Source organism: Drosophila albomicans, chromosome 2L, assembly GCF_009650485.2.
Source record: "Drosophila albomicans strain 15112-1751.03 chromosome 2L, ASM965048v2, whole genome shotgun sequence".
Classification (NCBI taxonomy): Eukaryota; Metazoa; Arthropoda; class Insecta; order Diptera; family Drosophilidae; genus Drosophila; species Drosophila albomicans.
This window is the reverse complement of record NC_047628.2, coordinates 10,334,894-10,352,108: the sequence shown is the minus strand read 5'-3', so window position 1 is coordinate 10,352,108 and position 17,215 is coordinate 10,334,894. Positions and strand designations below refer to the sequence as shown.

At 36.8% G+C, this 17,215-nt stretch overlaps 1 protein-coding gene across 2 annotated transcripts in view; it reads right to left on the bottom strand.

The window, feature by feature from the left end:
* LOC117564236 (discoidin domain-containing receptor 2) overlaps positions 1-17,215 on the bottom strand; it is a 159,423-nt gene that overhangs the window by 86,911 nt on the left and 55,297 nt on the right. For both annotated transcript variants that reach the window (XM_034242927.2, XM_052002801.1), the window contains exon 3: positions 11,362-11,467. In XM_034242927.2, coding sequence (XP_034098818.2) covers positions 11,362-11,467 — 106 coding nt within the window. The remainder of the gene's footprint in view (positions 1-11,361; positions 11,468-17,215) is intronic.

Sequence of the window (17,215 nt, the reverse complement as noted above, 5' to 3'; positions counted from 1 at the left end):
AGAAATGCCATGCGAATTAAAGTGATGGTGGAAGAATATTCAAGTCAACGAAACATTTTCCATTAAATTTTTTACGTCCTTTAATAATAACAGACAAAAATCCTAAAATCAAGATATGGATACAAGTATTGAAACTAAAAAAATCTTGTATTATTAAAAAATAAGATGCAATGAAAAAACTAAATTATATTATATGCCATTTACTAAAATATGAGTAAAAAAATTTAATAAAAAAAAGAAAATAAAATCAAATGTGATCTGTTGAATAAAGAAAAAACCAAATGAATAAAATAGAAACATTATTTAATAAAATTGAACAGAAAATATATAATTATGAATTAAAATATTACCTAGTCAAATTAATTAAAATTAATCCTAATAATTTGCAACCAATGAATAAAAAATTTATTTTTCTATAGACAAAACAAAGCTTTTTTTTATTTTATAGATCCAACTTTATTTATATGATTTGTGAATATTTTTTTCTCTTATCGATTCAATTGTTACATAAAAAGTTAAATCATTTTTCCTTTGTATAGTAATTTAAATGGTGTGTCTTTTTATTCCACAATATTAAAAGTGAATTGAACATTCACTTATATTCGTGACTTAATCGATTCAACTTGCGCTGTAAAAGTCATTTAAGTTTCAATCATTTTCATTTCTGCGGACTTCATTTCCCTGACAGACTTTCTTCTTTCGCGCAAATGGCAGTTGTCTGTCAGTCAGAATGAAATTCTTCCATCAGTTGTACTGTCAAGAATATCCAAATATGACAAAACCATTAAAACAAAAAGTCAGGCGCGACCTACTGAAGGCGTGTGACCTCAAAGAAGGCTCGAAGGAGGAAGAGGAGGGGAACTGCAAAGCCACAGCAGAGTGAAATCCGAATAGAACGGAACTGTGGAGGACACGTAGCAACAAAAGATGACTTTGTCACAGTTATTGTGCCTCGGCAATAATGACTTAAGAAAGCTGCAACAACAAATATGACGTGGCAAGGCAAAGGAAAAGCCAAAGGAAAAGCCAAAGCCGACTTGCAACTAGCTGAGCCGAGAGAGACAGAGAGAGAGAGAGTGAGTGAAAGAAAAACAGCTGCCAAAAAGAAAAGTAAATGGAAAATGGAGAAATGGAAAATGACATGTTGGGGACAAGTTTCGCTTCAGTTTGCGATTGCGATTGCGTTTGCGTTTTCGTTTGCCCAACAGGCCGCAAGAATATAAAAGCATACAATCCAAAATGCCGGCAACACTTTAGAGAAGAAGCCAACCAAACAACAACCAAGAAGACAACAGAAGCCAACGAGACAGTCACAGACATTGCATGAAAAACTGGGAGACTGAGAAACTGGGAATGGGGAGGGAATGAAAATGAAAACTGCAAAAGAGTTTTTGCATTTTGTGTGCCATTGTGTCAAGTGGAAATTGTGCGAAGGCGACGCTGGCGAAAACCTAGAAAAATGGCAAACACGCCGCGCGATGCGATGCGATGACAACGGCAAAAGATGACAATAAAAATGGTGGCTCTGCCTTCCTAGAAGGAATGAGCGAGAGAGAGAGCCAATGCAAGGAAAACAACAACAACAAGAACAACAACAGGAAAGTCAACGGCTTTAAGCTCAATAGAAAATATGGAAAAGCAAAATGGCGACAGCTGACTGAGAAAAGAAGAAGAACGAGAGCAAGAGCGAGAGACGAGTTGAGGTAATGGCCATTAGCGTTTTATGGCACAGCCCAAGAAATCGATAAAAGACGCACATGGCTTTTGTTGTTATCCTTGCAATACCCTCTACAAGTTGTAAATAATTAAAGGTAGTCAAACTTTGTATTGGTGTTATAAAAATACACAAAGAAATGCCTTTAATATATTCCTGAATATATTTATATTTTTTTTATTTAATTTGTATACAATTTTCTCTCCACTTTAACAAGCAATGAAAATAAAAGTTATACACCACTTTTTTTTTTTAAATACAGGGTATTTCACAGTCGCGATACCCCGCTTTAAGCACCCTGACTTTGCTGTTCTTTATTGTGTTCGCCTCGCATGCAATTTGCGTTGTGCAAGGGTTAACGCCAGTTTCAGCCTCAGTTTCAGTCTCGCTCTCTCTGGCAGAGCTTTAGCCTCAGCTTGCGTTTTTGTTTTTACTGTAATCATAAAAGCATAACACAAAAGCCATTATGTGCCATGAGCCCAACCCAAGGCAAGGACTAGAAGATAAAACTAAGGCAGCCTTTAATATGTGTTCTACACGGACAGTTAACGAACAACGAGAATCGTATTCTGCAGGCACAAATATGAAAGAGAAAGTAACCCATGGCATATGCATTTTTACTGAACGTCACAATGCAAATTTTGCAGATTAAAGTTAGCTTATAGTTAGTTTGTAGAGGAAATACAAAGAAACTAGTTTCTGACATGTCTTTCAAGCTTGTATTACACCCAATTCGCTTAATGTTATCTAGTAACATATTTGTAGTTCAGTTAGTTACTTTAGAAACTTTTTTCTTTTTATGAAATTCTTTTGAGAAGAGTCAAATATTCTTGTATATTTCGAAATTTTATTCTATTCTATATATAACTGTTTTGTCTCTGGTATTAGAAACACATGCAGTTTATAGTAGGATGTTGTCTAGAAATTGATAACTAATAAATATATGGTAATAATAAAAAAGCTTAGTTTTGGCATCTCTTTAAATTTTGTATTGAATACATTTTAGCTTAAAGTATGTTTTATGTTCTATATACTCTTCTTAATTAGGATCTCTGTATATGTTGAGGCTTCATTCATTTCTCTTTAACTATTGTGTTGATTTACCTTTGATAACCCATTAATATATGATATAATAATAACTTAGTTTAATTCACTTACTATAACCGTGTGCCATACTCATAGCTAAGTCAGTTGCAACTTCTCTCCCTCAATCTGAAAATCTTTCAGTTAAGTCTTTTATATTCCGAAATTATTTTCTATTGTTTTATCTATAGTGCTGCTTTCTGAACTTTGTCGCTTCTGCTTTTAGAAATACCAACACGCAGTCAGTTGACTATATTTAGATGTTGTTTAGAGATTGACTTAACCTTGATAACCCATGCATCATCAGTTTCAGTCATAACCCTATCTACACTTCACAGTCGCACTTCAGCAAGTGCCTTGAGCAACTGTTGCCTATTCGCACGTATTTTCTAATCTTGCATTCTCCACACAACAACGCCTATTTAATCTACAGAGTACCGCTACAGCTGCCCAAATATTAACCGCCTCTTGTGGCATTTTTCTCGACCCGAAGCCCAACCCTAACGTCACTCTTGATTCAACAAAAATAGACAAGAAGCTGTAACTGTTTTGTATTTTTTTTTCCGTTCGTTTTTCCTTTGCTTGCCCCAAAGTTGCAGTTGCAGTTGTCGCAGTGAAAACGTTTTGAGCAAATAGCCCAACTCTACAGCTATGCGTAGGCAAATAGCCAGCGATACAAGACACGAGATACAAGATCCAAGATCCGACTAGACCCAGCCCTCGGCAGTCGATTGAGTTGTACAGAGCTCAGGGGTCGGACTCGGTCGCATTGTTGTCGTCTACACATGCGCAGTCTTCATAGCCTTAGTCTTCTTGTTGGCCACTTGTCAACTTGTCTTCTGTTTGTTTGCCTTTCAATTACCGCAGCAAACATTTCCACGGTATTTGCTCTGGCTATCTACATTTACCATAACTAGCATTGCCAAAGGTTTAACTGCTGTCGCTTCAGCCGCTTCTGCTTCTGCTGCCGCTTCTCGTTACGCATGCGCGCCACACAATTTGCTGCCTGAAAGCGTCTCAATTGTCTGTTGACCTGTGGACGGGGTATAGATCAGGGACTGAGGAGGGGGATTGGGGCAGACCTCACCGTTTAGCAGTTGATTCGCAATGTCATTTATTGGGAAATAGATTAATGGGGTATTATAAAAAATATCTTGGTAATTTTAAGATAAAAGGAAATAAAATTATGGAATCCAGTGATTAGGGAATTGTCTGAGATTAAAAGACAATTTATGTAATAAGATTGAATTGTAGTTAAGGGATCAGTACAATAATTCTATAGACATTTGCAAGTCTGCAGTTGAAGTATACCTTGCCAGTGTTTGGCCCTAAAGAGTCATGGAACTTGGCATATACGTAAACATCTACCAATTGGATATATGGGATGTTTTTCTTATATAAAATGATGCAAATTTGTATTTTAGTTGGGTTCCTGTTTAGATATCAGCATTATCAAATTTTTCTTTGCATTTTAATGCAGAAGCTCTATTGTTTCATAAAGAACACTTCACTTTGCGAATACTTTCTATGAACATCTATACATCAAATATGATTAACAATTTATATACCCGCTACCCATAGGGCTTTCAAAGCTTAGTGTTTGCTGGGAATTTATTTAACAGGCAGAAGGAGATTCCCATGGGCTTCAATAGCACAGACGATATATCCATATGCGTTTGTTTGTCTATCTGTCTGTCTGTCTGTCTGTCCGTATGAGCAGCTAAATCTCAAAAACTATAAGAGATAGAGATTTAACTTTTGTCGACTCTTGCTAGTTTCTGTGCAGATCATGTTTGATTTAAAGTTTTGATATGTCCAATTCATACAATACTTACTAAACAATTGGATTACAATCGAATAAAAATTATAGAAATTATTCAAAAAATACGTTTGTATTGCAAGAAACGCCTACGTTATCGAGTCTTAGTTGCTTTGCTTGACAATCTGGTATGTTTAATATTCTTACGTATAGTTTGAATGTAGTAATATATTAATCTACAAAATAAAGCCTTTGGTACATTCTAGTATTACAGCTATATTGATTCGGTATATTTTAAGAGTAATACCGCATTGTTTAGTTCATAGTCAAAATGGGTAGCGGGTATCTCAAAGTCGAGCACAATAATTCTCTGCTTAAGTCACTTTCCTTCTTTAGAGATAGATTCATTTGTATTTGTCATTCAATTCTGATGAATTTATTGACTTGGCAATATTTCTAAAATATAAAATAAGATTACTTAATCCATCTTACACATATCCTTCTTATCTTCTATATCAATGATTATTATATCTTGTATATCACAATTTTTTAACGTGAATTGGATTTCTTTTTAAAAATTAGTATAACCAAATGCTTATCTTCTTTACCAGTGATTTTTAGCTGTAATATAAATTCACTTTTTTGCATTTCCAGGTAAGAGAGCTTTCATCTAATGCAGCACTCAGTTGACGATGTAATTTTCTTGGAATTTTCCTGTACACACCCATACTTTGAGTCTACACAAGAGCTTGTCTACTCATCTCTATATTTGTACTCGAGTTTGTAAGAGCATAAGAATGTAAGCATCGGCATGCGAAGAAGCTGGCAGCTTGACAAAATTTAATAAGAAATAACCCAAGGTGTGCGTTTTTAATAAATGAAATTAATAAAACATGTTTTATGTGGAGACAGCATAGTTGCTGCTTCGAGTTCCAAGCTCCAAGTTTCCTTCAATTAAGTGGGAAGAAAATTGTTTTAAAATGGTAAAAGATGGCTATAAATTTTGTAAGAACCCAAATCAATGCCAAGGCAACATGAAATGAATGAAATAATGTGTGGCAATGAAGAAATTCAATAAAATGTTATAAATAATTCAATAAGCAAGCAAATTTATGTATTTGCCGGGTCATATTGGGGTAATCAATGTAAGAAAAATGCCAAACCGTTATCAAAGTTCGAATTGGTCGAGGCGTAGAGAGTAACATTAAATCATAAAAATTGACTCATTTGTAACATAAAAAGCACATTAACACATTACGCAGCGTGTGAACGTGGAGAAGAGTGCGAAGAGGGAGCCGAAGTTTGATACTGCTGACAGCTGAAGCGAAACGAAACAGAACGAAATGAAACGAAACGAAAGCCAAGTCGAAAACGCTGGCAACGAAATCGAAATCCAATGCGCACAAGTGCCGCACAGAACTAGCAATAAGAGCTGAGCACAAGCAAAAAGATACAGATACGCACACACACACATACACACAGGCGCACCCACACAGAGTGTGAGATACGGATACATGGTTCTACGCAGAGAGCAATCAATTCAAGCGTGGCAATGTGGAGATGGAGTAAAGCAAAACCAAATCAAACATTAATGCAATAAAATGGAAAACGCGTTAACAACAATTGCTTCAGTGGCCAAAAGCTGGCAGCTGGCTGAACATTTCCAGCCGTAATCAGCACGTGACGTGCCCTGCGCCTAAAAGTAGACTATGCTAAAAGCGAAAATCAATGCCACAGACAGACACTGCGACTCCACACGGGCAGACTGGCAACGATTAAGTGAGCGACAGCCACAGACAAACCAAGGAAAGCAGAAAAAAACACACAGCTGAGTAACAATGGGAGAGAGCTGGGAGCTCAATTGGAGTCTCCATTGGTTTAGGGCACAGGTTGATTGTGCTTGTTGTTGTAGCATAATGTGGCGTGGCAACGAGCCTGACTTTAACACAAGCCAAATGCACCGTCTAATGTGGCAATTAAGGGATGAAGTGGGGCACCCTAACACCCACCCACCCACTCTCTACCACTCCATCCGCCCTCTACAAATGCGAATGTGCTACGTAATGTGAGCTCTAAGCTCTTTCCAATTTGTGGAGCAGCCAGAGGCAGAGAGAGATAGAGAAAAAGAGAGATAACCAGGCAAACAGCACTCAGATTCAGTTTCAGGTAGCCAACAATGGATATGATTCTGTGGCATTTTGACTAAATGTTTGCTTGGCTTAACAAATATAAAATGATGCATGCATTCACCATTCTGCAGTGCTGCTAATTAACAATAAACCAGAAGCCGCAAGCCAATGGTTAACATTTTCAACAGAATACAATGACTGAAGTATGTTGTTTCAGTAACAATAGAACAGATGAATTTGCACGAAATAAGCCTAAATCGAACAATTTTGAATAGTTGCATTAGATTGGAAATTCCTGGCATAATTCGAAATTCTGCTATCCTTTCAAAGTGAGTTGAGTGTATAATTAATTTATCGACATTGTGCAGCTATAAGAAAACAATGTTCAAAGGCCATGCAAATCTCTGATATATAATAAGAAACGAGGTCAGCAGCTAACCTTTAACTTTATCTTTTCGCACACATTTTGCAAGTTCGGTAATAGTCGACAATCGTCCAATAATTTGGCAGTTTATCAACTCGATATTGCGGCCAAAGGAAAAGCTGTCAGTCAGCGTCGCTCATACGCAGCGTTGCCTGAATCTGAGACTGTAACTGTTGCAGACATTATCTTGAGCCGACATTGACATTTGGTCGCATTCGCATTCACATTCGCATTTACATTCACATTCACATTGACTTTGATACTAGCCCATGGCATTAGGGGTTTCGACCCTGTCCCCAAACCTTCAATCAAGCAATCCCTCTCTCGAGTTTTTTCCCCTCCCGACTTTGGCACTAACCACAAATCGAAGTTCTATTGATTGCAAAACGTTGTAAGTTTTCTGCAGAAAACAGAAAAGTTGTTCCTTGTGGTTTTTGGCTTTGGCTTCGGGTTTTTGTGCGTTGGCGCATATGAGTTGCAGCTTTCAGTTCTCATTGTCTCGAGCAACGCAGGACAATTTGCAATTGAAAATGCGTTGATTTTGATTCTATGCTGTCAATATAATGCGAAAAACAATGGGGATTCCATTTGGTGTTCCCCAAGCCAGCGAGCGATGTCATTCACAGTCGGTTCTGGGCCTGGGCCTGCCTTTGTTTCCAGTACATAAACCAAATGGGTCAATTGATTTCTGCTTATTGCATGCTAAGCTGCCATAAGATTTTACGTAGTTCACTTTGTTTTTTTTTTTTGTGTTTCACAACCTTAGGGTGCCCCCCTTTTGGCTGTGTATTGGAAAAATGTTTGCAATTGTTTCCCCATTCACATTCTTACTCGCTGCTTCTGTTTCTGTTTCTCTCTTATGTTATGTGTATTTCCATCAGCTGCAGACGTGAAAAGTTTTTTCGGCCACTTTTTTTTTTTGCTTTTGTTTCTTGGTTCGCTAATTTCTTTGGCATTTTTACTTTACGCTAGAATGAAGAAGTTTGCTTAATGGACTTATAAGTCATTTAACTTTATTAATCAGTGCCGCTTGAACGATGCCTAGCTAGTTTTTGGGTTCAAGGAACGACAATCTGCAATTGATTTGAGTTAAACTTTTGCCGAAGTCCGTTTACTTTTGATACTTTAGATTAGCATTTGATTCACTTTTGCAGGCACTTTAGAAAGCCACAAGTTCCATTTAAGTTCAATTGCCGACACAGTTTCATAACATGCGAAACATCCATAAGAAATTTGCTGTGTACTCGTAGTATATTGAAACGTCCCTCGTCCATTTCTTAAATTGCTTCAATTATCAAGGCAACTGCCACAACAGGCGAAACATCAAAAGCAGTGAAATAAATTTATGTGCAGCCTACATTTAGGCAACCCGAACGTGAGTCAACCGTTCACAGCACGAGAGGAAGAGGGAGTCAGATAAATAGAAAGAGAGAGGGAGAGAGTGTAGGACTCAATCCCACGGCAGACTGTCGAAAATAACTCAACTGTCAAAAATTTATGCCAAACACATACGAGGCTGAAGCTCTCCAGAGCGTGAAACAGCGAGAAAATGTGCGAGTGAAATAGAAAGAAAAATAAAGAGAGCAAGAGAGAGAGAGTCAGAGTGAGTTTCATATTTTCATTAGAGGACATCCATCAAAATTCACGCATGAATATGGACTTTTCATGTTTCCGACACCAGGCGGCGTTCACATTGTCATTTCACAGCCAAGAAAAACGGCAAAAATAAATAAAAACCGAAGAACAACTCACACACCGAAAACCTTTTTGGGGTCTCCTACGGCTCGACACAAATCAAGTGAATTTCTTCATTGGCTTTGACTTTGCCACGGCATGTGGCAAAGTGAAAAAAAAATACAAAGTGTATTAGGTGGAAGCACCTGAAAATCGTCGCGAAGGAGACGAGGTTGGTGAGTAAGAAGAAGAAAACAACTAGAGCTCAAACTAAAATAGGCAAAGAGTTTCTGGTCACGTAAGGCTCATAAAGAATGCTTCAATGGCATCATTTGCAGTGTGGCGGCCTTTTGTTTTACTTGCTTATTTGCTGTTATTTTTTTTGGTGGCCAAAAACTAGGCTACGCTAATAAGTTGGCTTTCCATCCTTGGCAAGTGGCCCAAATGCAGACCGTAAATCGCAAATCGTGCAAAGTTGACTTTAAAAGAGCCAAACACAAGAACACAAGAACAAGAAACAACACACACACAAAGAAATTGTTGCTTTAACCCCTTCAATAAGGCAACGACGCTTCCCATTTATCATACGTTGAGTGCGCCTCTCTCTGCGCTTCTCAAGATTCGCGTACCCTTGTTGCTCGCTTGTCCTGTCGCCTTGGCAACCTTTTCATTTGTAATAAAATTCATATGACTTTGGCGCATGTTTAACGTAAAACTGCCCGCATTCCTCCGCATGTGTCCCCCGTTCTCTAGACTTTTTGGGCATCATTAGGCCTGGGCACGCACATTCTGAAGTCAACTCAGTTCCGTCCCTTCGGCCACTTTATAGAGAGTGGGACCTGGAGCGGGATGCCACATGCAAAACGCCATGTGTGACATTTTTACTACCAAACATTTGTTAGCGCACCGTAGGCTTTGCCTGCTGCCTGCCCCCTTTCTTATTTTTATTTTGTTGGTAGGGAACCTTGTAGTCAACACGTACCAAGGCACCATCAGCGTCATCCTCATCCACATCCACATCCACATTTGGGGTCTTGTTGTTGGCATCGTCGGCTGTCGGCTGTTGCCTGTCGCTGGTCGTTTTTCTGTTGAGTTTGCATAATTTTATTGCTTTTCTTTTATTTTTATGCGCTTTGCTTTAGCCACGGATTCGCCGCCTCCCCAGCGACATTGACATTATAATCAATATTTTTGTTACTTCACTCATATACTTGTTTTGTATAGCGATTGCTTACGATTTTGTTGCCTGTCTGTGTAACTCATTAAATTAGTGGGGTTGACCTTCCCAAATAATTAAATAGAGGGGGAGCAAGAGAACGTGCATCTCTGCATGCTTGACTTCAAATTATGGTAATTAAAGAATATATTAAAAATGACAGATATATGTTAAGTCCATCATTCATATTTGATATATGTGATTGTTGTGCCTTCAATTACAACTATTATCACTTCCTTTTCACCAGACATCATTTCTTAGGATAAAAAGTAAAGTTTTTGCATTTTATAGTTTGTTTTGTATCCGACGAACTTTGGCAAGTTATTTTCGCTTTTGACATTTGTGGGCTTGTTTTAGGGTTTGTTTTTTGTTTTGTAACGTCCATTTAGAATTGTTTGCGCAAATGATTTTAGTGCGTCGTAAAAATGTTTATTCTTATGTGGAGGGGTTTATTACAGAACTTATATGCCGTGATCTAAGAGTTTTTGTGGGGATGGGGATCAAAATGGGCATTTCGAAATAATTACCAGAGAATTTCCTTTTTTATTTCATTTGATGACCGCGAATTTGTCATTTCTGTGTGTGCGAGTCCACAAGATAAATCAGCAAATGTTTTTGGGCAAACTTCGCAACAGCACAAATAAATGTCAGCAAAATATAAAGCGGTCATAAGTTGTATCATTATTCTACATAATTTGCATACGACTGCGTATGTGTGTGAGTGTGAGTGTGTGTTGTGCGTGTCTTTGCGTGTGTGTGAATTTTAATTTATGTGATTTGAGTGTTTGCCTTGTTTCTGGCATAAATGACATAAAGGCATTTAAACACGCCATAAAATAATTCATAATCATTTTCATGTACACAGGAAACACAGCATTTTCCTTCTATCCTCTCCCCTCTCTAACCGTATCTCATCCTAGTCTGTCCCCTCCTGCTCATGCTTATTCTCCTGCTCATCAATGTAACCATTTTTATGTGGCAGATTTTAATGCATGTTTGTTGTTTATCATTTCGAGTTTACACACATAACATGTGCTTTGGCTCTTGCTTATTTAAATCATGTATAACCCAAGGGTAAGTACGGCGAACAAAGCCACAAAGTTGCCTGATGTAATTGCAATTATGTCGTTTGCTGACTAGATTATTATAAATAATAATTGCATTTAACAAAATGTTCTTTGCATCTTCACTCACAGGTCAAAGTGATTTAAGTAATTAAAGATTATTCAATTTCATATTTATGTGGAGATTTAAATTCGCAGCATTTTTGATTGCTTTGAATTATTTATGACATATTTTGATAGTTTTGATAGTACTTAATTGATTTTCACACTTTACGAACTAAAATTAATTATATCTCACCTGGCATGCTGAGGTCCCACATTGCCCATATCGTGAGCTGAACTCGCCGTTATCTGAAAATCCGCAATGGCACCGGATTCCATGCCCAACGCCTGTTTGCAGGTGCCTGGAAAATAGAAATGATATTATTTGGATGCGATTGAGCAATGATACTGTACAATCATTAATTATAGCTGGCTATTCCTATACTACATCTCTTTTGAACTCTCTCTCTCTCCTCGCTCTCTAATTATATATGTTAATTAATTACATGATGCATTTTTGCCTGCAGCCGCGTTGCATAACGAGCGGAGAGCTAAAATTTCCAGGCCAACACGCCCACAGAATCTGGCAACTGACACTTGAAAAATGGCACCTAATTAAAATGAAATATGTGGAAATATTATACAAAATAACATAAGCATATGGTAAGTATAATTTCGAAACGGATGGGAGAGATGGAGAGAGCTTAATTCAGGAATCAAATTAAAACAAATCAAAAATGCTATGCAAGAGAATTTCTCACCTGCCAAGCGAGGGCATAAATTAATTAAGCGCAAAACAAAGCAAATCAAATTACAAACAGAGGGAAAGAAGATACAATCAGAGGCAGTCACAGACACTGACAGACTCAATTTTCCCTTGAATCTGTGACTGGGACAGGAGAATGTATGAAAAGCGCAATTATCATTTGGGCTCCACTTGTCGAATGGTCGACTGAACGAATGGAGCAGCTGACGCTTCAAATGAAATTCCACTCAAGCGGCCGGCGGCCCCCAAGAGACCGCGAAAGGGTCATGAATAGGTCGTTGAGACGCCGTCATCAGCATCATCAACATCAGCATCCATTCTCTTAATGTTTCTCTCTCTCTTTCCCTCTCTCTCTTGGTCTCTCTCTGTTGCTCAACAGATGCTGCTGCCGTTGTTCTTGGCAGCTCCAACCAGGCAACACACAAATATCAACAATATTATCATTCAGTGAATAATTAGATGCAATCAGTCAACGCTTAAGCACCATAAGTCAAAGCCAGCTGAGCCAAGGCAGGAAACTACTCTACTAGACAAAGGTCAGGCTCTGCCTTTGACTCTGACTCTATTCTTTAAGCATTCATTCGTGCTTAACTCTATCCAGAGAGTGTTTTTCTCTCTCTCTCTCTCTCACTCTCTCTTGCTCATTCCTCCGCTTGAGAACCCTATCTCAGCATCTGCAGTCATAGATACTTTTACATCTTGTCGCAGTTTCAGTTTACTTGCAACACTGTAAGCACAACTCTTAACTTTTCGTTGGTCTCAGTTTTTCTTTTTTTTTTTTACTTACTTCATGCACGTCTTGATGAATGGGCAATCAGTAAAGTTGATGGGAGAACACAGTTGGAATATTTTAACTTGAGCCACTTGCAACACTTTTAAATACATTTAAACTAAGAGCTTGCAGTACTTTCATTTGCAATCAATTTATTTTGTATTTTTATTTCAATGCTAACTGTTTAAAGCAAGCTCATTTTGAGTTAATATATCACAGCAAAACTAACAAAATAAATGAAATTTATATATAATATTTCTTTCAATCTCTTACACAGATACTACAAAATCTGGTAACTGTTAAAAACGAACTCATATAATTCCCTTCAATTTCTTGCTTTAAATAAGTTTAATACTTTGAGCTTTCAGATTTCTTTTGCCTCTTATATTTATAGTTATAATTTTGAAGCTAGAATTGTGGTACGGACAATATTAACTATATTTTTATGATTCCTGTAATTTGGTTGCGAACGGATAAAAATTGTTGAAGTTATATGTATGAGAAATATTTTTTGTATGGATTTTATTTGGCTCTTTGGTATATTTTGAATGTAGCATTGTTTCAATATACCAAATATTACCTTTGGTATATTTAATTGAGTATATTTAAAAATAAATACCGTAGTGTTTTGCTTTCTTAAAAAATGCAGATGTAGCTTTTTAACTTGTTTTTACTGAATACTATATATTATATTATAGTAGAATTCACGTAACATATAGTAACCGTTAATTACTAATTCTAGCAGATACTATATATTCCCAACACTTATAAATACATTTATAAATAACTGTTGATAACTATTCAAACTTCTTGTACTTCCCCTTGTCTGTCTTCACTCGCTACACTTTTTTGACCATCTCAGTGCACTCTCAAAACTCATTTAGCCAAAACGCAATTGCTTAATTATCTACAGACAGCAGAACTTTGCCCAGTGCTCGTAAATTGTTGTAATCATTCAAGACAAGACTTCTTCCCCGCTTCGCCTTGGAACCGCCTACCCGGAGAGTTGGTAATATTTACATTACTCTCTGACATATTGCTGCTCATAAATAATTTTTAATTATTGGAAATAAAGAAGAAAACAAAACTATGTGAAGAAAACTGTTGACTGTTGCTTAGTTCGCTTTCTGATCGATGGTTGCCACGATGTTTTTCTAGCTTTTTCCCCAATCTACTCTGTGGGTAATCAATTATGACACGAAGAGCTTAACCTCCGCTATCCTCAGATAAATGAAACACTGATGATTATTTTGCAAGAGACACACAGAGAGAGAGAGAGAGATGTTGAAACTATGCCAAATCAATTGGCAATTGGTTGGGAAATGGAGAAACGCTTTTATTTACAGCCATAAACAAAGAAAACGAAACGAGATGAGATGAGTTGAGTTGTGTTGCGTTGAGGACGCGGCATGTGGCAAAAACTACGCGTATTTTGCGCAACTCTGATGGCAAAATGCAAAAACTACAAAGTGAAAAGTAAACAACGCTAGGCGCAAACAACAAACGCTGTTGTCGGTGTTGTTGTCGGTTGTTGGTAAAGTTTTGCACAAAATAAATTGCACAAAATTTAATTAACTGCACTTGAGTGCGTGGCTGGCTATGTCCGCTGCAGTGTTTTCCAACTAATGTGTGTGTGTGTGTGTGGTTGTTGCTTTTGCTGTTGCGATAATCATAATTCAAAGTTCTTTGAGCAACAACAACAACAACAACAACAAACAAACACCGCGCAACTTTATGAAATTGAAAATTGCACAAATTTTACAGTTCAATAGGAGGTAAAGTGCTTCTGCATGCGATACAAAAGGGAGGGCTTTAGGGGGTTAAGACTGGCTGCCTTTGTGATGTGCAAAATGTAAGCAAACATTTCAGATACACTTGAGATTGCACACGGGAAAGACAACGTTGTTGTGGAGAGATTTAGTCGAGAACTTAATTAGTATAGATCATTGAGCAATGTGTTGCCATGTTGCCAACTGCGGTATAATGAACTAATGAATTGCATACAAACCCACAGATAGACAGACAAGTAAATCATCAGCCAAATTATTGAATTGCATTATCGATTTGAGTAGATGCTGCAATTATGCATTTTGTGTTATTATGTGATGATTTTGTGTACGTTATATGAACACGATTATTGCATTTTACTATTTGCAGCTTATAATGTTGAATGACAAAATATTTGTTTTGTACGTAAACTTCATATTTTTGGTAAATGTAAATATAAAGTTACTAAGCGGAAATATTAATATTGAATCTAGAAAATATTGTTATTAGTTTAATACAAAATTTAATTTCAAAATGTTTGTTAATGACAACAAAAGTTGTATTTAAATCGAAACATAATAATAGTGATAAGGTAAAGCAGAAGCAAATGAAATATTGTTAAGGAATAGTTTTCATATACGTTCAAAATATCTGTAATTTCTTAAAAGTAATTTGTAATCATTAACATCTGCATTACAAATATTTTCAAGTTTAAAAAATGTATTCTTTTTTAATAAAAGTGTGTTAAATAAATTTGATCGCTGTACAAATATTAATAAATTTTTAAAATAATTTTTCGAAACATTTAAATGAGTGTGTATTTTAAGAAGCAAGTGAAATTTAAGACAAGGTAAAGACAAATATTGCACAAAAGCTACGTACTTTTAAATGCAATGGAAAACAAGTAAGTTGGTTGTAAGCTTTGTATAAAATGAATAACAAATGTTGGCAGTGCATTTTGTAGTCGGCTTTGCTCGCTCAAAAGAGCTTATGTTGCATTGTTTGAGTTGTGGAGCGGCTCAAAGAACGCGCCGAAAAGTTTTGAAGCAGGCAAAAGCCGCGTGGAAACAGCGAGGAAAACCGCGCACAAACCGCGCGCGAAACGCGTTCAATGAGGCGTATCTGCTGCCAGCACTCATAAACAACGAAAGCAACAAGGCGTGCTTTATGAGCACAAACCCCAACACCACCAACAACAACAGCAATAACAAGAAAAACAACACCCAGAGTTGTAGAACTTTTGGCCATGCTTCGTTAGGGTTGAAAGTGAGCGAGAGATTTGTGTTAAACAATTTACGCACACGTTTTAATTGGGTTTCAGAAAGCAAAAGTATCCAACGAATACTGCAACGTATCGGACGGATGTTGCATCCATAAACAAAAGACTGCAATGCGCTGATTAATTGTTGGTTGTAAGTAGCCAGCCAAACAAATACAGAACACACAACATCGAAAAGCGAAGCGAACACAAAAACGAGCTGTGGAAATGGAAATGAACGTGACAAACATCTAACACGCAACATTAAACAAAGCAACGAGCAAAACATTAGATACAAATGTATCTGCGATATGTGCGAGTGTGTTAGTAATGCAAGCCAAGATATGGCTATAAATTAACATAATTTATAAGCAAAGTATCTTAAATGCATGTCACCACATTTCGAACATTCACTTTTACGCTCTATCGCAGCCAACATAAATCGCAGCCAGCCCCAAAGAGAAGACCACAACACTCTTAGAGTCAAAGACGCAGACGAAGACGAAGACGAAGACGGCGAGGCAACAGGAAAGAAGGCTAAAGAAAATAAAACACAACTATAACCCGAAAAAAAGCAAAAACAAAAACAAAACATGTTCCATGTCTCTCCTAATCGTCGCCAAGTTATCAGGCCTTAATTTATCGACTGACCATGCGAAATGCTGCGACTCTTGTGCCCGGTTTTGTTGTGGGTGACTCTGTATCCCCCCTTTCCACTTACCAAACAGACCTCTGCTCCTTTTCTGGGCGCTAAGCTATTAATTGTTATTTAATTTTTTCCACACCGACATGGCTGTCAGTTGTCGATTCACTTCTTATCGCTGCTCTGCTATCAGAGTGCAGCTGCAGGTCTGCAAACTGCAGCCAAGACTCTCCCTAGCCATGCTTAGCTGTCAAAATATTCATGTGTATCGCAAGATCTCTGTATAGCCAGGCTAAAATATATCGCAAAAAGCCTGTCGTGTTTATTTTAGCTAAGCAGCCACAGAAGCCACGCAACTAGCTGCAAGAGTTGCACTTCGGTTTGGTGGGAAATAGAGTAAATCTACAGCCAAGAGCATTAAATATCACAGCTTAGAGTCTCAACTAAGTGTCAAGAAATTTTAGGTTTTTTAATATTTTTTTTTAATATTTTTATATTATTATATTATGCAGCTAGAACAACAATATGAAATAAATAGTATTTATTAAATAATTATAAGTATTCTTATATTTATTAAATAGTTTCAATGAGTTTTCTATATTAATCTTTCTTATTATTTGTAGTTCTTATTAATTAATATTATTCATTTTGAAGAACGTTTTCAATTAATTAAGAATTTCATCTATTAATGTAACTTTCCTTGCCTTTTATTGTTTTTGTATATCAATTAAGCATTATTTTTTATGTGTATAATATATGATCAGTAATACATTTTTTATTAATTATTTTGTTTCAACTTTGGCTTGAATGAATTAAGCAAAAAATAATATAAAGTTTTAAATATTTTGCTGTTATTATAGATTTTTAATAATTATTATACTATTCTTTATATTCTAATAATATT